This window comes from Idiotropiscis lumnitzeri, chromosome 19, assembly GCF_059441095.1.
Source record: "Idiotropiscis lumnitzeri isolate Australia: NSW breed Sydney's pygmy pipehorse chromosome 19, RoL_Ilum_1.0, whole genome shotgun sequence".
NCBI classification, from domain to species: Eukaryota; Metazoa; Chordata; class Actinopteri; order Syngnathiformes; family Syngnathidae; genus Idiotropiscis; species Idiotropiscis lumnitzeri.
The window spans coordinates 7,961,210-7,980,458 of NC_142409.1; the positions used below are offsets into that span (position 1 = coordinate 7,961,210).

The window sequence follows — 19,249 nt, forward strand, 5'->3', positions numbered from 1 at the left end:
CTCTCTCCCTCGCCTTCAGTCTAACATTTTAATTTGGGTGTAAGTAATCGATAACAAAAATGGTTTTGCATATCTAAATCACCTCTACAATAAGGGTACACGAGACAATATGTAAACAAATATTTTATTTGGTCTGTCGCTTATCACAGCATCAACAAAGGCAGTACAAATATTAAAATACAGCATATATGCCCTAAACATTCGTCTAGGAAGTGCAGGTTTTGGGTCCATCTGGAAGTGCAGTTTTTTTTTTTTTGGTCTGTTCGGAAGTGCTGGCATTACTGCGTTTCACTCTCAAAATATACCAGCAAAGCCTCGCTCACATGACTGACTGCCATACTGTAACCAGAAAAATAAATGCAATGAAAAGAGTTTAAAAATTAAGGAAGCGTATTGCTGCCACACCAGGAAAAAAAAAAAAATCCAATTTATGTAAAACGTGATAATTATCATGTAAAAACGTGATAATTATCATGTAATTTTCACATTTTTACATGATAAGTTTGATAGAAGAGAAACATTGCAATTGTGTTGAAAAAAAAAAACGGTGCCACTTACCAAATCATAGATGGGGTATTCATGTCTATATAGAATATAAGAGGCGACAGGAACATGGCAGAAACCTGGTAAAAACAATACCGGTATTTATTTTTACTGCGCAGAACTCATTTGTGCATCACATTTGTCTATTTGTGCAAATAAACACTTGACTGACTTTTGTTTGTTTTTACCTTGGACATAAAAATCCACACCGCAAAGTGCTGCAGGGACAATCCGCTTTTTAGCTTGACCGTAGCCAAAAGCAGCAAAAAGCCCAGCAAGGCACTGTAAAAATGACAACGTAAATGAATAAACTCATGCTTTTATTTTTCTTTTCCATTGAAGTATGAAGCGAATGACTTATCGTCTCTTTACAGACTGAAACCCAAAATCCTTGAATGTAACCGTTTTTTTTTTTTATCTTTGACGCGGTAGGTCTAAGTAGTGGTTATGGTTGGCTCACCTTGCACAGCAGCCTCCACGGAAGGAGTAGGACTGAAGGGAGGGGAACTCCAAGGCACTTGTGAGGTCCCCTGTGGAGGAACGAAGGTCAGTGGGCAAAGAGGAACCTTTGAAATTGTGCAACACAGTAGAAGAATACAGCACAGTCTGAAAAGGGAGTGAGAACAAGATCACTCTCACCTGTTGGGTGAGCAGCCATTGCCAGAAGCAAAACACTGTTTACAAAAAAAAAATGTTTCATCTCAAATTTTCTTATAATTATTCCATTATGCTGAATGCTTACCTGAACAAGTAGTTAACACATTGCTGCTCAATGTCGCTAAACCCCAAAAATAAATTGACAAATTACAATTTGAATCTTAGTTCCCCTGCAAGCCAATATGCTTAGTCTTACCTCAAATTACTGGATTTGTAGTGCACTTGAAACACTCTATAAGCCCCTGGAAATAAATCAAATAAACATTTAAAGTGACATCACGTTTCCCGTGCTTAAAAGTGATGCTTAAAAAGTAAGCGTCTAAAATTCAAGACTTGCCAACACAGACGAGATGAGCGATGGCCCACATGTAACCGGTGAAGTCAAACTACAAAGTAAGTAAGAGTCTCGTCAGTTAAGTGATAATCATATACGCGGTAAACAAATAAGAAAATAGTTACCTGGGGATCATAGGCCGGGAGGTTGATGGCTGAAATTAGCATGAGACATACGCTAACAGAGAAAGAAGCAGATGGGATTCTTATTTCATGAGGAAAAATGACTCCTCACCCCAATTTACAATTAATTACACACACACAAAAAAATAAATAGGTCACACACCTGATAAACTTCAGCCACTCAATTTTCTGTGATTAAAAAGAGAGAAAAGAAATCATCTATAAAAAGAGATGTTTGAAGTTCAACTATCCTTCATTCAACTTTATTCAGACTGGCTAAAAAAAAAATATGCAACCCTGATGTTGATTACATGACCATGAAACCATTACAAGGAAATAATAGCGCTTCATACATGCGGAAGCCCAAAAATAAAAATAAACAAAAATCCTGCAGTGTTTTTCTTTCCAACAATGTTAAAAGGTCAATTTGCGGTTATACCAACAATGCAAAGTCTACGCTTTAAACATGAAATGATTAATCGAGATTGGCCGTTGTCTTTGCTTTTGTCTATAATCTTTTCAAAAATAATAATGACAAACATTGATAGTAAAGCTTCGATAATAATGTGAGTTTTGAAAGTCAATTTTAGTCTTGAATCTCAGTTTGGTAAATTACACGGAACAACCAGTAGTAGAAGCCCTGCAGCAAAAAAAAAAAAAAAAAGAAAAGATAACTCGTCTTCTCATACCTCTCTATGAACAGCCTTGGAGATGACGTAACTAACGACATGAGAGGAGTTCTGCAGAGTGAAGAAGAAAGGGATCTCCTGCAAGGTGAAAGAAATGTTACGTTCTTCAATCAATGATTCCGAGCTGTACGTTAGTAAGTCGCCAGCATGTGACTCACAAGGCGTGATAGAGCTCTGGAGCCTGCGTAAATGTTTCCTACAAACAGGAGGGAGCCGGGAAACCAGGCAAAGGCAGCTGATCTGAAAGGCAGCATCAAAATGGGTCAAACATGCCGGCCTTCTTAAGTGGATGTAGTTGAACGGAAATAATGGCGTACCTGGAGATGCGGCTCATTTCCACCAAACCCAGCTTGCCAAAAATTAGGAGCAGGAGCGCCCCGATAAATGTCTGCCATCTTAGAATGAGACAAGGAGCTAATTAGTGCGTTATGGCCGTTTTGAATTGGTGATGATTATTCCAGCCGCAGAAAAAGTCCACAGTGATAAAATGCCATCCGTAAATTCACCACTCACCCTTGAAATAAGGTTGGATAGGTGAATTTCATTACAGACAGGACAAACTGAAAAAAGAGACGCATCCAATTACAAGCCAAAGCATAGTAAAAACAAACAAACAAACAAACATATTATTATATATATTTATTATCCTGCACAGGAGTATGAAAAGATTTAACAATTTATTCAGATCAATTACCGCTGATGACTGATGAAAAAAAAAGTAAAACTACTGTAGTGAATCTGAATATTATTCTTTCTGAGTGATTTCGTCCCAATATTCAAAGTGTAGAGTCCCTGTTTAAAGATATTTTTTTTGCACCTCTGCTGAAGAAAGTGGTGGTAGTCTTGCGAAGTGTGGATTCTGTCTTTAGAAATGGATTATCACTGTGCTTCCTTCAATGTTTTATTCACTTTATTTACTTAAATGAGAAGGCAGAAATATATTTTTTTAATTGAAAACCATAAAGCCACATTCTTGACATCTATAGATACAGGAGACATAGATACTGTACGAGGAAGTAGAAACGGCTTCATTTTCATGAGCCACTGAAAATCCATTAACGAAAAACGTTAACAAAGTGAGTGTTGCTCAAAATAGGTTTAATAATCCAATGTGATCTAAAAATAGAATGTCATCGTTTCCTCTAAAAGGTGTTTGTGATGTACTCACCTTATTTGTGAAATACGACACAATGAAGAAAAAGGTAAAGGCAAGGCCGTTGAAGTTTCTTTTCCACTGCATTTCGACCTGCCAAAACGCAGCATGACTTCTGCTGCGCAAAAACTAATGTACTAATAGTCTTCCCATGTTTTCAAAGTACTGTCCTGTCATGTCACATTCGGAAACTTTTGTCTGCAGTCACCACGCATTGACACGTCAAGACGGCTCCAAACCATGATCGTCTATTCAGTGAAGATAACTTGCTGACGCACGACATGAGATACTTTGCAGCAGGAAGATAAAATTATCGATGTCACTTCTATGGTATCTTATAATACAATAAAAGTCACGAGATCACATATTTCATTACACATGAGTTTCCAGGATTTAATTATTTAAAAGGTGTCCAGTATTTCGAAATAATTTGCGATTGGATGTTCTGTAGTATACAAAGATCGCATGTGAAAAGTCACGTGGTTTGCAGGAAGTTTCCTTGTTTACAGGCGTGTGACTGACTGAGCTGCTTGGATCCTACACAAGGATGCTGTACAGTTATGGCATTTTTCAAGACTAAAGAGCGAACGAAAGGAAGGTAAGGCCTCTTGCTCTTTTAGCATCGCGCCGTGTCACTGCGTGCTGCAGTCACTGGCTGTGGTGCAATCGCGCGTCGTCGAATGTGCGGATGAATTAGCATTCGAACAAAGTCATACTGGCGTGCAAAATAGCTAACGACAGATGCTGTACATCCTTGCTTCGCTAAAGTTAATTAACTTGTGCAAAGTAATGCAAATGTGGAAGAGGGATGATATCTTGGAAGAAGACAGTGGAGGGTTGTGGGAAATGTAGTGTTTGCCATGACAAGTTTTTTTTTTTTTTTTTAATCCACTCACAATATCCGCCTGGCCTTTGTAATCTGGTCCAAAAATGACAAATAATAATAACTCGTTTGAAATAATTATTGCCACGTTTATTCGCGCACAATGTTGAATGAAGTTCTTTATGAAGCTGCAAAAGGAAACTGACATTTTAAGATGCGCACAAATTCAGTGCAGTTCTGCTCCACTGCAGCTACTAACGCAATAATAAACTTGAAAAAAAAAAATTTTTTTTGCCTCTGTGTGCATGTCAAAAGTTGCATTTATGAGGTTGTGACGTGTGTAATTAGATGGTCCGATGCGACCATAAATGCCTGTTTAACAAGGATGCGATTTGTTATTTCAAATATTTCTTCCAATGATGTGCAAATGTTTTTCACGCAGAATCCAAGTGTATACTGCAGTGCATATTTTTCTTTTGCAAAAGACTGCTACAGAGTCTATCCCATGTGAATGTTTATGCAATGATGATAAAAAGTCATATTCTGAGTCTTATTAATTGAATTAAGTTTAATGCATAGCAATATGAACCATTTGTTTGGTTGATTTAATTTAAATGAACACTTATAAGAACAAATATTGGAAGCATTTCCTCATACAGGAAGCACGGAAACAACCTGAGCAATTGAAAAGAAAAAAAAAAGCTTGACTAAAAAAAAAAAAGTTTCTGTTGATGTTTAAAAAAAAAAAACCTGACATTGCGTCATCGTTTCATTAAATTAGCACTGTTGGTGCAGTTTAAAGCTATCAAACCTGAACATCCAGTATGACACACACCGCTCACAAAAGGTAATGAATGCAATGATTGATATTTAATCGCTCTGCTGTAATTATCCTGACACACGTCACGACTAACTATCTAACTGTAACTGTAGCGTGTGAATAAGATGTCTCATTTACAGGAAGATAATTAAACGTTTTCTTGTTTGGAACCTAAAAAACAAGTGTCTTCACAGATGACTTAAGATGTTGAAATATTTTTTTTCCCTCCAGATTTTCTCTCTTGTTATTGGATTTGGAAGAATATTATTTTGAACAGCACACTGCATACAATGTGACAAGAAGCTCAGCGAAGAAGAGGTAACTTACTCTTATGTTCTACTATATTGTTTTGATCCAAGAACCCCCATGCGGTCAAAGTACTAAACCTGCCTTACTGCAATGTTGAGCAGCCGTTGATCAAAGTCAGTCATCAGATATTTTCAGAATATGAGGAAGTTTGATTCCCAAACACAAAGACTGCCACTTAGCAGATGAGACATGTGACACAAATGCAACACGTGTCGGTCGGTGTGTGCAGATGTTGTGTAATGTGTCGTATGGAGAGCGTTGAGTAGAGTGAAACAAGAAAAGTGCTCACAAATTCACAAAGCAACGGAATGAACAACTTTTAAAGATATACCGACATAAAGCTCCTATCGCGCGAACGGCTGCTTGCTGCAATACATCAACTCCAACAGAAAGGCAGAAGCTGAGATTTTAACACCAAATATTAAAAATGCAAAATAAACGTTTTATTAAATAATCACATTGTATTTTGTCCCTTCCTGCATTATATAGTATTTTAATATTAAATAAATCATTCATTCACTGTTTTAAAATAATTTATTTTTATTTATTTATTTTTAATTATGTTATTTATTTATATATATATTTTTTGCATTATGCCTTTTGCTGTTTTTTTGCCAGTGTCAAATTGAACAAAAATGTGTCAACTCTTTTCCCTCCCAGGAAAATCCGAGGCTCATTCAAGGTCTGTTCCAGATCAGTCATTTTTGACCCCGAAGATTTTTCAGAGCCAATTTTAAAGGTTTGTTTTGAATTGTATATCATGACATGCATCTGACAGAAGACAAACAACCCTTTCACAACTGTATCCCTATATAGTGTACTGTATCATAATATTTGTGTTTTAAAAACAAAAAAAAAGTGAATTTTGCTTTTCACAAACCAGACCGGTCCCTGTCATCCACGAAATGTTATAATTCAAGTATACATATTTGTTTTTCCTGCAGATTCCACTGCGGGACTGTCAGCAAATTGAATTTGTCATCCACGAAATGTTATAATTCAAGTATACATATTTGTTTTTCCTGCAGATTCCACTGCGGGACTGTAAGCAAATTGAATTTGTGGAAAAAGAGACCAACCCTTTCAATGAGTGAGTCTTTCTTACGAGTTTGTCTAATTATACTTTTAGCTCACATTTTGTTGATTTAGTTTGTCCAACTGGTTCAGTTCCTGCTTGTCGTGTGTGTCACAACTACAATTCATTGGAAATACGGTCATAAGATTATCATTGAATCAAAGTATATCTGCATATCATTTTATATAGTTTTTTTTTTTTTCATTTCCACATGTTTTTTTATATTTGTATTCCTTTCATAGACTCAAACCGTCCTCCATTTCAATTCAGTGCGAACAGGTAAGGTTATCTTCTCAAAATGCAAGTCTGACCTTCCTTTTTATTTTTATTTTTTTGCCGTCGTGTCCAACTTTTAATTGCTGCCATAGTGTTGTATCCTTAAAAGTAAAAAAAAAAATCTCCCTTTTGTTGCAGGTTATTTACATCAAAGAAAACTGCGTCATTTCACCGTACAGGAACGAGAGAGTAAGCTTGCTGTGAACATTAAATCATGTACACCCCCGTTCGTAACTAAACTCAATGACTTCAATTGAAGGGCAAGAAGACTGTGAACTTTGAGCTGGAAGTGTGGCGTAAAACGGAGGATGTCGTTCAAACTTTACATCAAGTATGTAGGACGTGCTGAAAGATTTGGAAGTTAACCTAAATGTAGCTGTGTTGGAATAGAGCCGCCGCATTTCTGCTACATGCTCTAAAGGCTGCTTGGATTTTTTGATTTTTTTTTTTCCCAGCTGCATAGAGCATCCTGTCTGGAAAAGCTTGGCGACCAGACCGCTATGGTGAGTTCATGCAACGCAACACATACGTGTTTTGTTTTAACAGCAGTCTAATTTCCTGGTGTGTGTTTTTATTTTCTAGATCACGGCCAATCTTCAGTCCCGACTGGCAAGGACATCGTTTGACAAATTCTGGTCTGTGTCGTGTCGTTCAAATGTCAACAGTAAAATTTGTGTTTTGTGCTCTGAAATGCACCAGAACAAAATAAATGTCTGATCCGAAGCTTTCAGAGTGTTGCTGAGAAGCCTCACATGGAGTGTGCGGTAGAGATGGTGCTACCGCTGGTATCCAATCCCGGCCACGTCTGCATTACAAATGAGAATCTCTACTTTCAGCCGCTCAATGGATATCCGGTGAGCTGTCTGATATGCTAGAAAGTCTGGCTACTTGTCGTTTGCGGCACGAGAATGATGTCATTCCTTTCTCACGTCAGGAGCAGGTCATTCAGATCAAATTGCATCAAGTCAAGCGGATCTACAAAAGAAGACACGGTCTCAGACCTCTGGTGAGTGCAACTCCGCTGAGTTCAAGCTCTCCTGTCTGGTGTTCGAACAGAATATTTTCATTCACGTGGCTATTCTCTCTCGCAGGGGCTTGAAGTGTTCTGTTCCGAGAATGACTTCTGCTCCGACGTCTATCTCAAGTTTTACAACGCGGCAGACAGAGATGAAATTTATTATTTCATTGCCACATTCCTCGGTGAGTACATGCACCTAATCCTTAGGTGTTGTCGCAATCGTCTTACTGGACGCGACAGAATCTTAACTCATTTACTGCCAGCATCGGTAAAATGAATGGACTTTTTGACGTACATATCCGTCAATGGGAGTGAATTAATCTGCTGTGTCGAAAGCCAAAGAATAAAACGTGTTCGGCACCAATTTACCAATTTAAAATCCCTGTCCAATAAGAAAACCAAATTAGATTTTAGATGACACACCACAAATAGGATATACAACGCCCCACCCGTGTTTTTATACTTTACAACCGGAAAACTTGATGGTGCTAAAATAATAAAATCTTTTTTTTTTTTTTTCCTTTCAGAGAACCACATGACGGAGCACACGGCAGAAAGTTACATGCTGCAGTGGCAGCGCGGCCACCTGAGTAACTACGAGTATCTCCTCCACCTTAACAACCTGGCCGACCGCAGCTGCAACGACCTCTCCCAGTATCCCGTTTTCCCTTGGGTGCTTGCCGATTACGCGAGTGCACAACTGGGTGGGTTGACTATTGTACAGCGTTCATAATTTCAGTATTACCATCCCTCATATTCAAGATATTCAGAGTTAATCGATATCCGACTTTATGTTTTTCAGATCTGTCAAATGCCGCAACGTTCAGGGACCTCAGCAAACCCGTTGGGGCGTTAAACAAAGAGCGCCTGGACCGGCTGTTGGTGAGATCCACTCGTACAAGGGCGATGTTTGCCAAGGAACCATTCTTATGACGATCGTCGCAATTTTCCACCCGTGTAGAACTGCGGAATATGTCCCTGAGATTCTGCCGATATTTAGTTGATCCAACCTCTCTCTCTTTCTCAGTGTCGCTTCCGAGGCATGCCCGAGCCTCGCTTCATGTACGGCAGCCACTACTCGTCTCCCGGCTACGTCCTTTTCTACCTGGTCAGAGTGGGTCAGTCACATGCCTCCCAATATATACGAAGCACTCTTTTTTTTTTTTTTTTATCATGTGTTTTGGTTGCCTTCCCCACAGCTCCAGAACATATGTTGTGTCTGCAGAACGGCCGCTTTGACCACGCCGATCGCATGTTTAACAGGTATTAGTATGTTCTAGTCGGTCTTTTTGCTTCATTAAATTTAAGGTTCCGTGTTAATTGTGTTGCATTTACTTTGCATGTCTTGCAAACGGAATCACTGGAAACCTTTTGAATGGGAAATGTAATCATGTGAACTATGCATTTGTCTCTTCCCAGCATCGGCGAAACGTGGAAAAACTGCTTAGAGGGGGCTACGGATTTTAAAGAGGTTGAATATTTACCGACTGGTGTATAATCTGTATTTTTGTAATACGATGTTTGTAATAATTTCCGCCTTTTATCCCATAGTTAATCCCGGAGTTTTATGGGGTTGATGCTAGCTTCTTGGAAAATCACCTGCGTCTTGAGCTGGGGCGACGGCAGAACGGAAGCTTTGTCGGCGATGTCCACCTCCCGCCCTGGGCCTCAGGTACGGTAACTTCCTGTTCACATGTGATGACACGTGCACCGTAACATCTGAACTCTCTGCTCTCTCAACTCCAGATGCTAGAGATTTTCTGCAGAAGCACAAGACGGCGCTGGAGAGTCAGTATGTGTCGGAGCACCTGCACGAGTGGATCGATTTGGTCTTTGGTTTCAAGCAGAGAGGAAGTGAAGCGGTCCGGGCCCATAATGGTAAAATAAATCATTGTCATCGTCAAATCCAGAAAAAATGTGGCGTGGGCTAACAGTGATGTCATCTCTCAGTATTTCACCCACTGACCTATGAAGGTGGCGTTGACTATGACAGGTAAGAAACTAAATTCGCTTCTATTATTAATAAAGCAAAGCATAAGACCGTGTACGAGGCAATTCTGACAACTGTCATGGCAACCGAAGATAACACGTTTTTGTGTAGTCTCGAGGATCCTGACCAGCGGGTGGCCATGCTGACGCAAATTCTCGAGTTTGGTCAGACTCCCACGCAACTCTTCACTACCCCTCATCCTCAGAGGATCATGGCAAGGTCGCAAAACGTCACCAGGAGCTCCAGTCTCACTTCACCCATCAGCGAAATGACCCCAGGTTGGATTTAATTTCTCCTGCCGCTTTTGCAAAAAAGAACACTACTGCTTTTAAAGGGTATCCCATAGTTTTGATGGAGCTCATACGAAGGGGTAGCATTTTTTTTTAATTCAGCTTAAACATTTCCGCAATTGGAAGTTCTTCATCAGTTTCGTAGTTCAGTCTGAATAAATATGCCGCATTCCCAATATTTGACTGCTCTGCGTGCTTCCCAGGCTCTCTGAATGAGGACTCCTCCTTCGAAGATTTGACAGAGGAGAGCCGGAAGCTGGCGTGGTCAAACATGAGCCGTCTGACACCAGCCTCCAGACACAAGATTCATAAAGAGTACGTGAGTTCAGAACGCTGCATGGTTTAAACTGGTGATTTATGTTTATTACACTGTCATGAATGCGTAGGGCAGTGACCGCCATCACCGTCACGCGAGATGGAGCTTCTGTTTTCAGCACATCTCAAGGTATCAAGTCACATTTGCCGATATGTCTGTCACGTGATGTTGATTTTTACTCCATCGTGTTTCAGACTCGACGCTTAAGATGTTCTCCAAAGAACTGAAGGACTTTCAGAGGAGCATGTCTTTCTCCAATATGGTAAGTAGCTCACTTTTTGGATATTGTGCATTATTATTAGTAGTAGTTTTTATTGTTTTAGTATTTTTTTATTTAATTATTTTTAGCAGACAAAAAAATGTGTGTTTGCTGGAGAGCAATTAAGGCCGACAGTCAAAAATCATGGATTTGTACTTCATATGAAAGCCTTTGATAGAATATATAGATGAAGGGATATTTTCTTTATTCATCCAGAAAGGAAATTAGGGGAAGTAATGATTTCTTCTCTCCATTTGGCCAATATGCTCCAAAAAAAAAAAAAAAAAAAATCAGCTTTTCTTTCTATCTCTGGACCTCATATATTTAGTTGACCAATAATTGCTGAATGAATGGGTTGTGTGAATATATTCAATATGCTCAGATGGCTTTCATCGGTTATCTTTGTTCAAATCGAGTCAGCCAAGGATGACTAAACACAAAGCTTTCGACCATTTATTTTTTTTCAAGTTTACTTCCTTGTTGTCACTGCCTATTGTTGACACTTGTGTCTTCACTTGCGTGCAAGTTGGGCGTTTGCGCAAGCAGGTTATTTTCTCGCCTTCTGTGAGTCGAAGAACCCATATCCGATATGGGTCACTTGAAATGTTCATGGAAATGGCATTGAATTGAATTTTAAGCCTCTCAACTGTCTTTCAGGCCTTGTCATCATGCCTGATGCTGGCAGATGGTCAAATTGTGGTGTGTTCCTCGTGGGACAATAATGTGTATGTATAACAATGGTAGTCACATCCAATTTTGCATCTTCTGCTCACCTGCCTTTTTCCTGCCCTCTAGTTATTTCTATTCCATCCCATATGGGAGACGACAGGACACGCTGATGGGCCATGACGACGCCGTCAGCAAAGTGCTTTGGTCCGACGACAAGCTCTTCACAGCGTCTTGGGATTCTACCGTCAAGGTGAGAAGAGAGATGCACGTCGAGTATTCGCTTGTCAGAGAGGTGAGAAAATTGAAAAGTGATGATTTTTTTATTTTTTTTTTTTGAGGTGTGGCAGTGTGATCCTCATGTTTTGTGCGGTCACAAGAGATCACAGTTTGTGCTGCTGGCTGAGTTGGAACATGATGCTGGGGTGAGTTGGCTATATTATAATAATAATAATAATTATTATAATAATAATATGATGATGACATAATGACATGATGATAAATACTGCGGTACCTTGACTTGAGTTTAATTTGTTCCGAGACCAGGATCGTAACTTTGTTTGACTGTACATCAAATAGAGGTGGAATAATGAATCGAGAACAGATCAAATTATTAAAATATTTTTTTGATAATTAATGAATTGTTTAGATAATTTTATGATATAGAATTGTCCAAACGCTCAGGATTTCTCAAGTACACCATGAAAGTGAACTGATTGTCTTTGTGATGATCCAAAATAAAACAATGATCATCCATTTTCTGCACTGTCAATTTAAATCTATGTTCTATATTTTGGAAATTAAAACAGGTTTATTTTATTCAATTCAACTCAATTAATATAATTGTTAGTTGTAGCCCTAATATCAAATACATTTTCCTGTTCAAATGAACTGAAATAACTTTGTTCCAGTCACCCAAAAACACCACACATTTTTTATTTTAGATAAAAGCAGTGCTTTGGCGTCGCTCCCTATCCCCCATTAATAGCAGTTGAACACTGTTTAATTATACTCTTTCAGGCTGTTACTGTTACATCAGAGGGTCTTCATTTTGGGGGGAAGTAAATAACTTCAAAAATATGTATCATATTATTTATGCTGTCAGGGAAGAGAATTGGTGAATATTTTTAAGTTCTCACTGGGTAGTACTGTGGCCGGTGAATGACTTTTCAAACCAGGCAACCTTCTGTAATTGTTAATAATGTTTTTATTGTCCATAATTCAGGTGAACGCTATTGGACTGAATCCTTCGGGGACGCTGTTGGTGTCAGGATGTAAAGACGGCGCCGTCACCATCTGGGACACGGACACCTACGGAACCCTGCAGCAAGTCGACTGCCATGCTGCCAACATCCACTGTGTGTCATTCAGTCCAGGTCAGTTTAGTTATTTGGGGCTTTTTTTTTTTTTTTTTTTTTTGACTTAACTGCCCTCTGTAGCGAGGCATCATGAGAAAAATGTGGCTGGTATGAAACGTTGTACTCAAGTTCATACGTGCGCCTCCGTCTCGTTTCCGGGTCTGCGCTCCGTCTGCCGCGCTAGCAATTTGCGTCCAATAGGAACACTGTTCACCACGCGCAGAATATCGTTCACTGCAAAAAGTATTTTTCCTAATGGTTCAACCCGACTTTTAACCAGACTGGAAGGAAGGAACTGCCCGCAAACACTCAAGTGGTTTGTTCTATTTAGACGGTCGGCATGTCCTTAGCGTTGGCGCCGACTCCTTCATGAAGGTCACCGACGTTCAGACGGGAATGGTCATTTCGTCCGTGAAATCGGAGGAGGAGCTCAGGTAACGTCATACTCGGCAAATATCTCTAAAATAACTATTTGCTCAAGTTAAAAATAACATTTCGCTCCAATGAAATCCTCCTCGTTTGCGTTGTATCAGGTGTTTCTGCTGGGACGGAAACTCAGTGCTGTGCGGGGGTCAGTCAGGTGACCTCCTGCTGTGGGACTTGATGAGCAACTCTGTCACATCCAGGATCTCGGCACATTCGGGTGAATCTCTCTCCCCTCAACAAACGCACACGTTGGAGTAAAAGAAACGATAATATCCTGTAACACAGTGCGTGTTTGTCCTACGTGCTTTAGGTGCAGTCACAGCCATGTGGATGAATGAGCTGGCTGCCGCGGTGATCACAGGAGGAGAGGACAGAGAAATCATCTACTGGAAGCTGCACAGTTAGAGCGCCGGCTCCGCAGAATATTTTTTTCAAAATGAAAGCCATTGAAGCAATGCAATGGGAACGCGTGAAAAGACGTCCAAATCTTCAGCAAATCGTTACAAACACAACAGGTTTATGTTAGTGTGTCGCTAGCTGTATATTGAGAGGAAAATGTCCAATTGCAGTTTGGGCCATGACAAAAGGAAGCTGCTTATGCTTTCTTTTGTGTGCGCATGTATTTTTTTTTTTTTTTTTAAACGGCCTGTATTTCTTAAGCTCTATACTGTGGTCATTTTTGCAATATGTGTGATGCCTGTACTCTAAGCTGCTCAGATGTTTATTTGCAGAAAGTGAAATGAAAACAAATCATTCGCCTCTCTCCATTTGTACCTTAACTTGCTATCACATGAGTGTGAACATTGAGTCAACATGTCAGTGCTTGAAACCCAATATTTTGAAAAATACGCATTCACTGTGTTTTTTTAATAGGCAGGTTCAAGCACAATTCGCAATATAGTCATTTTAAAAATATGTTTCAGACGAAACCAGAATCCACAATGAATCCGGTTGCAGTCGAACCTCTTTGCAGGCTGGCTCACTGACCCTGTTTTTGTTCTTGTTGTTGTTTCTGTGAAGATGAAAACAGGTTACTCATGTCTGCCCTTCTGCTCCCGTGTCATCGATTTATCAAGATTATGCCTTAAAAAAAAAGTGACATTACCGCGAGCTTGCGTAGGTTGGCAAACGTTTTGAGTAACTTTGGTGTGGGTGGTTTTGGGCCAAAGAGTGTCAGACCTTTTGGCTTTTCCTCTTCTTTAGCACCAGGTTGAGGTTTGGCCTTGGTCAGTTTCCTTACGACAAATGTGCATTGACGTAAATATCCTTATAATCAGTAATAATAATTAAAAAAAAAAAAAATCTAATCGAACTAATCAGAATGCTTTGAAAAAAAATCCTCACGGAAAATGATTCTTGGGTGTTTCTGGCGTGACTCACCTTCCCTTCCTGGCCAGAACCTTCTGAGACTCGGGGTAATGCACCAGGATATCAAACAAATCCTTCTTCTCCAAAACAAAAAGATTAGCAAAGCCGTACGCTTTGACATTTGCTGTTCGTCTGTTCCCTCCATCTTTGGCAGACTGCAACAGACTAATACAAAGATAATTCGGAACAAAAACAAGACCTGAAATATACTTTTACATGATGCTTTATTTTGTAGTCTGACAACACATTTAGCAGATATTCACTTAAATGATCCCAAAAAATTATTAATAAAAATATAATAAAATTTATGACCTGCGTTTGGTTATATACAAAATTATATTTTGTATTTAATTGGGAATAATATATTTATAATACAATATATCGTGGCATTTTTTTTTTTATAAATAAATATATACTTTTAATTGCTTTAGTTAATTTAAGATAAGTAGATACTATTAACTCATTTTTGAACAAGCGCACTAACCTGATCTCTCCAAACACACAGCCAGCCTTAAGCGTGACAAAGACAATACTGTTGTCGGGTCCTCCCACCACCTGCACAGCTCCACTCTTGATGATGTACATTTCTTTACCAATGTCACCCTGCAGCGAGATGTCTCTTACAGAGTAGCTTCTTTCTGGTCACGATAATTATAATAAATGAAGTAAATTGAACTCACTTTTTTTACAACAAAATCTCCGGGCAGATAAATAATGGATTTGAGCCTCAGTAGCATGTCCACCAACATCTGCTGGTCACATCCCTGGAAGAAGAGAAACATTATTGGTGCTTAAAGGTTGGCTATATTCCTCGTATCTTGCTCTAAAGGGGACAAATTGACTCTTGATTTTTTTTTTTTAATACAAATATTTATCTGTCGCCGAACTACAGGGTAAGTACTAAATCCAAAAGGTAAGCAGAGCTGCAACGCACAGATTAGCGATTTATAACAGCGTGTATCTTGCAATCTATCTGAGCTGCAATGTCGCCTTTATTTAAATTGATTCCACTTATTTTCATTCATTTCCTTTGGAAGTTTCTATCGAAGGCTGAACCTAAGCGGTGTAAGCCTCTTTGTCTGCTCAGTAAATGCCGATTCACCTGAAAGAGAGCAATCTTCTGGAAGGTGGCCAAGTTGATGTCCACTGCGATGGCAGTTTTCATCACCAGAGGCATCTTATCCAGCAGCTCGGACTCATCTGAAGGTAATAAACATTCTCAAAACTTCCCGACTGGGATAACGTATGTTTGTTATATTGGTCATTTTTATGAACAATTCCCTGATCAAGTTCTGAGAGAGCTTACCAAGCATTCCCTGAGCAGCCCAAGTGTAGTTGTACCAAGTCCTGATTCGGTTCTGGACATACTTTGGAATTGTGTAAGTGTTCATGTAAGCTACACAACCATCCATTGATGCCCGGAAATATGTTTGACCAGCTGTTGCTGCTCCAATGACGTCTCGCATCTATGATTTACAAAGATGATAAGTGTTACACCAAAGCAACAAAAAATAAAAAAAAAATAATAATGTTTAACTCATTCACTGCCATTGACGAGTATAGAAGCCAAAAAATACACTCATTTCGGCTGGCAGTGAATGATAAAAGATGATCCCGACCTGGCCAATCAGGCTGGAGAACACAAAGACACCAATGAAAAAGTTGGCCATCTGAAAGGCTATCTCAAAGATGGTCGTAGGTTCCGGTAGCCCACCGATGTTGATCAGGCTTCGCACTGCAAAGTAGTAGCATCGTATGTACCTGAGAAAGAAACAGTCCGAAATTAGGATGGCGTGTGTGTATATGTTGCACGCGTCAATGCGAAATGAAGAGCGCATACGCTGTCCCGTTTCCATCGTAGACCCACAGGGTGGTGCCGAGGCCCTGGTGCACGGACGCAACGTAGAAAGCGCAGGCATTGAGGTGGAGGCTGTAGAGCAGGTAGCCTGTAGTGCGAGCCACTCTTTATTGAAAAGAGGTAAGACCACGAAAAACATTATTAATAATTACGTTGACAAACATTATAGTAAAATATTTATGAAAAATTCTTTCCCATCCCCCAGAATGTCAAGTAATGGAAACAATGACAGCAGCTCTTACCTCCAGATGTAGGCTTTGGCCATGATGCTCTCAAGTCGATCGCTAAATTCAAAGAAAGACTCAATCTGTGACGCAAAGAGATAAACGAGAAGGGAAATATGTACGATAGTTGTGGCTAGAAGAACGATTAATCGGTGACCTGCGTACCTTTATGAAGCGGTTGAGTCTGTAAATGGTCGAAAATTCAAAGTATAGGCAGAGGAGGTCAAAGGGGAGGATGCAGATGATGTCACTCTGCATGAAGTAAAAGACAACGAGAATCAGGGAGACATTTCTGTGAACTGAATACCTTCTCACACACAATACCTTAAAACGAGGCGATTTCCGATAATGTTCCTTTGTCATGACCCTGTCTTTCTGCGGGAGAAATATCCGTTCTAAAAAATAATCATCTTTTTATATTGCATCATCATAACCACTCACAATTATATCGCCAGCTTTGACAAACTGAAGCCGAGGCTGCCAAACCATGATGTCGACGACGTTCACCAGGTCACTCAGAATGTCCAAAAAGATCCAGTATCGGTTCGCCGTGTCATTATGAAAGGGGAAGGCCAAACGCGCGGAGCAGAACCAAATATTGTAGTTGAATGCCACCGCGACGATGGTCAACCATGCGATGTAACGGCGATCTGAGGAGCCAAACATGTTTTTCGTTGGGCTTTCATTGCATTTCTTTGCTCTCTTACTGTATTTGAATCGCACCCACCAGTGAAAGGATCTATGGTGCATCCCAGGACTGTGTCCATCTTTTCTTCTATAGGTCGGAAAAGGACATCCAAGCAGGCCAAGTTGATATCAGGGAACATCTTCTGTTTCTTCCGGGCCTCTTCTGCCAGTCTTTCCTCCTCCTCTGCTTTTTTCTCTGCCTCCAATCTTTTCTCCTCATCCTTCTTCTTCTTCTCCTCTGCCTTTTTGGCTGCCTCCTCCGCCTTCTTCTTTTCCGCTTCCTCTCTTGCTATGCGCTCCTCTTCCTTCAGTCTATGGTAGTCTTCCTTCTTCAGAATGGGCGCTGAGGAGGAAGACAAGCGATGAGTTCCGGCGTTCTGCCAAAATTTCCGACCCGTACTGGCAATATCAAACGAGTGTGGCACACGTGAGTAATGTGCTCAACACACGTCAGTGTATTTTGAGGCAATGGAAAATTCAATAAGACTCAATGAAAATAAAAATATTAAGTACTCTCCACTATTAATCGAACAAACGACCGGTAGGAAAAGAAGCGCCAAACTTCCCACGAAATCGCTGTCGGCGTTGTGCGCAGTAGTGCGCATGCGCACTAGGCATTGGTTGGACGTCCCGATGGGTAGGAAGGAATTTCAGAACGCCTGTCGTGTGTTTAAGTGTTGATTGTTTTTGTTGGTACTTACTGACAGGTGGGGTTATTTCTGGTGAGCTGGCATATGGATCAATGACTTTCTCTTTCACCGTCTCTGTTCTCTCCCGAATGGTTTTGACCCACCATCTGAGAGTCTCGTCTGTGTAACGGAAGTAGACAACAGGAGGTGGAGGAGGTAATTCTGCAGTCTCTTCGCTGAGAACATGATTGAAAAGTGACAAAGGATTAGTTGATCTTTTTGCGTTCAATAATGTTTAAAGATTCTTGGGTGATTTAGCCAGGCTAAAAGCAGCCTGTCTTCTTACCCTCCTACTTCTTCTGGACTGACAGGATTAATAGGAGATGCTGGGGCAGGAACTGAAAAAAAAAAAAAAAAAGTATTTCACCAAATGATAATAAAAAAAATACAATATAATATTTTTTTTCTGAATTATAAATCAATTGTAAATACAAGTCAAGTCACTCGCAATGCAACAGTTTGTTGATTCAATCTGACTTTACCTGACTTTTGCTCTTCTTTTGTGGGTTCTTCCTCTTTCTTTTCCTCATCTTTATTGTTGTCTCCTTTTGCCGCTTCCTCTTTGCTTTTCTCCTCTTGCTTTGCATCTGCCTTTGGTTGGGCAGTCTCCTCCTTTTCAGGAGGCTGTTGACACAAAATCAAAGCCGAATCACCTCCATCATTTGGAATCTGAGTTAGTATTGCTGAAAATGTTTTGGGCGCAACCCAAATGGAAAGTTAACCAAATGTTTCGGACCACATTCCAAAATAACTTTCAAAGTCATCCAAAGCTTACTGTACCTTAGCTGGTGGAGCTGCAGGAGAAGGCACAAGAGCGGCCTGCGTTAGTGGAGGCTCCGGAGCCCCCACTAACATCTTTAACCTCGCCAACATGGCAGCGTTGTGCACAGGCTGCTGTCAAAAGATCTGCTGAGTTCCTCCTCTTTACAGAATCTTTGGCGGGTTGATGAATCCCGTCTGAGAGACTCTGTGGTTAATTCCTTTAACCCGAATTATTCCCGCTGAGCGTTGGCCTTGTCTTGGCACCGTCGTCACAAGATCAGCGGTCGCTAACATCATTTTTGTAGGGTTCGCAATTGCATGAATATTTTCACCCCGAGTCTTAATTTGAACGTGAATTTTGAAATGACAAGGACGTTGTTTTAAATGAACTGAATGGAGTTCGAATCAACTCTCTAAATTTATTTTGGTCCTCTTTGTCAGACAAAGTCCCAATCTGGATAATGGGATTATGTCCTGCACCTCTCTCTCTTTTGCGCTCTCTCACTCACTCTCTCTCTCTCTCTCTCGCACATGCAC

General features: G+C 40.1%; 3 protein-coding genes across 8 annotated transcripts; 1 reads left to right on the plus strand and 2 right to left on the minus strand.

Moving 5' to 3' along the window:
- Positions 1 to 110: 110 nt before the first annotated feature.
- slc35d4 (solute carrier family 35 member D4) lies at positions 111 to 3,741 on the minus strand. 2 transcript variants are annotated; one of them, XM_088282334.1, is made up of 15 exons: positions 3,514 to 3,737; positions 2,859 to 2,905; positions 2,663 to 2,740; positions 2,504 to 2,585; positions 2,346 to 2,423; positions 1,820 to 1,845; positions 1,660 to 1,711; positions 1,538 to 1,586; positions 1,397 to 1,442; positions 1,286 to 1,321; positions 1,183 to 1,217; positions 1,004 to 1,073; positions 732 to 825; positions 559 to 623; positions 111 to 339 (listed from the first exon to the last, which is right to left on the minus strand). In XM_088282334.1, exons 1-15 carry the CDS (start codon positions 3,583 to 3,585, stop codon positions 279 to 281), a joined length of 891 nt encoding a protein of 296 aa, XP_088138460.1. In that variant the 5' UTR covers positions 3,586 to 3,737; the 3' UTR covers positions 111 to 278. The 2 variants fall into 2 exon arrangements, 1 of the variants encoding a protein (XP_088138460.1); XR_015839849.1 differs by lacking the exon at positions 1,183 to 1,217 and having other exon boundaries at positions 1,004 to 1,149; positions 3,514 to 3,741.
- A 239-nt stretch (positions 3,742 to 3,980) lies between these two features.
- On the plus strand, positions 3,981 to 13,887 carry nsmaf (neutral sphingomyelinase (N-SMase) activation associated factor). Of its 4 annotated transcripts, none has more exons than XM_088282327.1 (31): positions 3,981 to 4,096; positions 5,373 to 5,459; positions 6,111 to 6,189; positions 6,479 to 6,540; positions 6,768 to 6,804; positions 6,940 to 6,990; positions 7,061 to 7,132; positions 7,257 to 7,304; positions 7,384 to 7,436; positions 7,526 to 7,655; positions 7,736 to 7,807; positions 7,893 to 8,001; positions 8,347 to 8,523; positions 8,622 to 8,701; positions 8,847 to 8,937; positions 9,019 to 9,082; positions 9,239 to 9,290; positions 9,371 to 9,491; positions 9,566 to 9,697; positions 9,770 to 9,812; positions 9,921 to 10,087; positions 10,303 to 10,414; positions 10,486 to 10,544; positions 10,610 to 10,677; positions 11,332 to 11,399; positions 11,470 to 11,593; positions 11,682 to 11,765; positions 12,566 to 12,716; positions 12,979 to 13,132; positions 13,232 to 13,341; positions 13,435 to 13,887. In XM_088282327.1, the coding sequence occupies exons 1-31, from the start codon at positions 4,059 to 4,061 to the stop codon at positions 13,527 to 13,529; spliced, it is 2,790 nt and encodes a 929-aa protein (XP_088138453.1). In that variant the 5' UTR covers positions 3,981 to 4,058; the 3' UTR covers positions 13,530 to 13,887. The 4 variants fall into 4 exon arrangements, with proteins under 4 accessions (XP_088138453.1, XP_088138456.1, XP_088138454.1 ...); XM_088282330.1 differs by having other exon boundaries at positions 13,030 to 13,132; XM_088282328.1 differs by having other exon boundaries at positions 7,742 to 7,807.
- An 83-nt stretch (positions 13,888 to 13,970) lies between these two features.
- cngb3.1 (cyclic nucleotide gated channel subunit beta 3, tandem duplicate 1) lies at positions 13,971 to 19,117 on the minus strand. Of its 2 annotated transcripts, XM_088282331.1 has the most exons (18): positions 18,731 to 19,116; positions 18,433 to 18,574; positions 18,237 to 18,288; positions 17,963 to 18,126; positions 17,302 to 17,604; positions 17,016 to 17,224; positions 16,899 to 16,949; positions 16,740 to 16,826; positions 16,593 to 16,657; positions 16,333 to 16,455; positions 16,112 to 16,253; positions 15,799 to 15,958; positions 15,595 to 15,692; positions 15,173 to 15,256; positions 14,977 to 15,095; positions 14,505 to 14,657; positions 14,230 to 14,359; positions 13,971 to 14,136 (listed from the first exon to the last, which is right to left on the minus strand). In XM_088282331.1, the coding sequence occupies exons 1-18, from the start codon at positions 18,821 to 18,823 to the stop codon at positions 14,104 to 14,106; spliced, it is 2,208 nt and encodes a 735-aa protein (XP_088138457.1). In that variant the 5' UTR covers positions 18,824 to 19,116; the 3' UTR covers positions 13,971 to 14,103. The 2 variants fall into 2 exon arrangements, with proteins under 2 accessions (XP_088138457.1, XP_088138459.1); XM_088282333.1 differs by lacking the exon at positions 13,971 to 14,136 and having other exon boundaries at positions 14,505 to 14,647; positions 18,731 to 19,117.
- Between the last annotated feature and the right edge of the window lie 132 nt (positions 19,118 to 19,249).

Excerpts from the sequence above, each read along its gene's own strand:
- cngb3.1 (XM_088282331.1), bottom strand. The coding sequence starts at position 18,823 with ATGTTGGCGAGGTTAAAGATGTTAGTGGGGGCTCCGGAGCCTCCACTA. Across the intron at positions 17,225-17,301 it reads CACCATAGATCCTTTCACTG|ATCGCCGTTACATCGCATGG; the intron begins GTGGGTGCGATT and ends TTGGCTCCTCAG. Across the intron at positions 15,096-15,172 it reads GAGATTTTGTTGTAAAAAAA|GGTGACATTGGTAAAGAAAT; the intron begins GTGAGTTCAATT and ends ATCTCGCTGCAG.
- nsmaf (XM_088282327.1), top strand. The coding sequence starts at position 4,059 with ATGGCATTTTTCAAGACTAAAGAGCGAACGAAAGGAAG. Across the intron at positions 5,460-6,110 it reads AGAAGCTCAGCGAAGAAGAG|GAAAATCCGAGGCTCATTCA; the intron begins GTAACTTACTCT and ends TTTCCCTCCCAG. Across the intron at positions 7,133-7,256 it reads TCGTTCAAACTTTACATCAA|CTGCATAGAGCATCCTGTCT; the intron begins GTATGTAGGACG and ends TTTTTTTCCCAG.
- slc35d4 (XM_088282334.1), bottom strand. The coding sequence starts at position 3,585 with ATGCAGTGGAAAAGAAACTTCAACGGCCTTGCCTTTACCTTTTTCTTC. Across the intron at positions 1,846-2,345 it reads CCAAGGCTGTTCATAGAGAG|AAAATTGAGTGGCTGAAGTT; the intron begins GTATGAGAAGAC and ends TTTTAATCACAG. Across the intron at positions 1,587-1,659 it reads TCCCGGCCTATGATCCCCAG|TTTGACTTCACCGGTTACAT; the intron begins GTAACTATTTTC and ends CTTACTTTGTAG.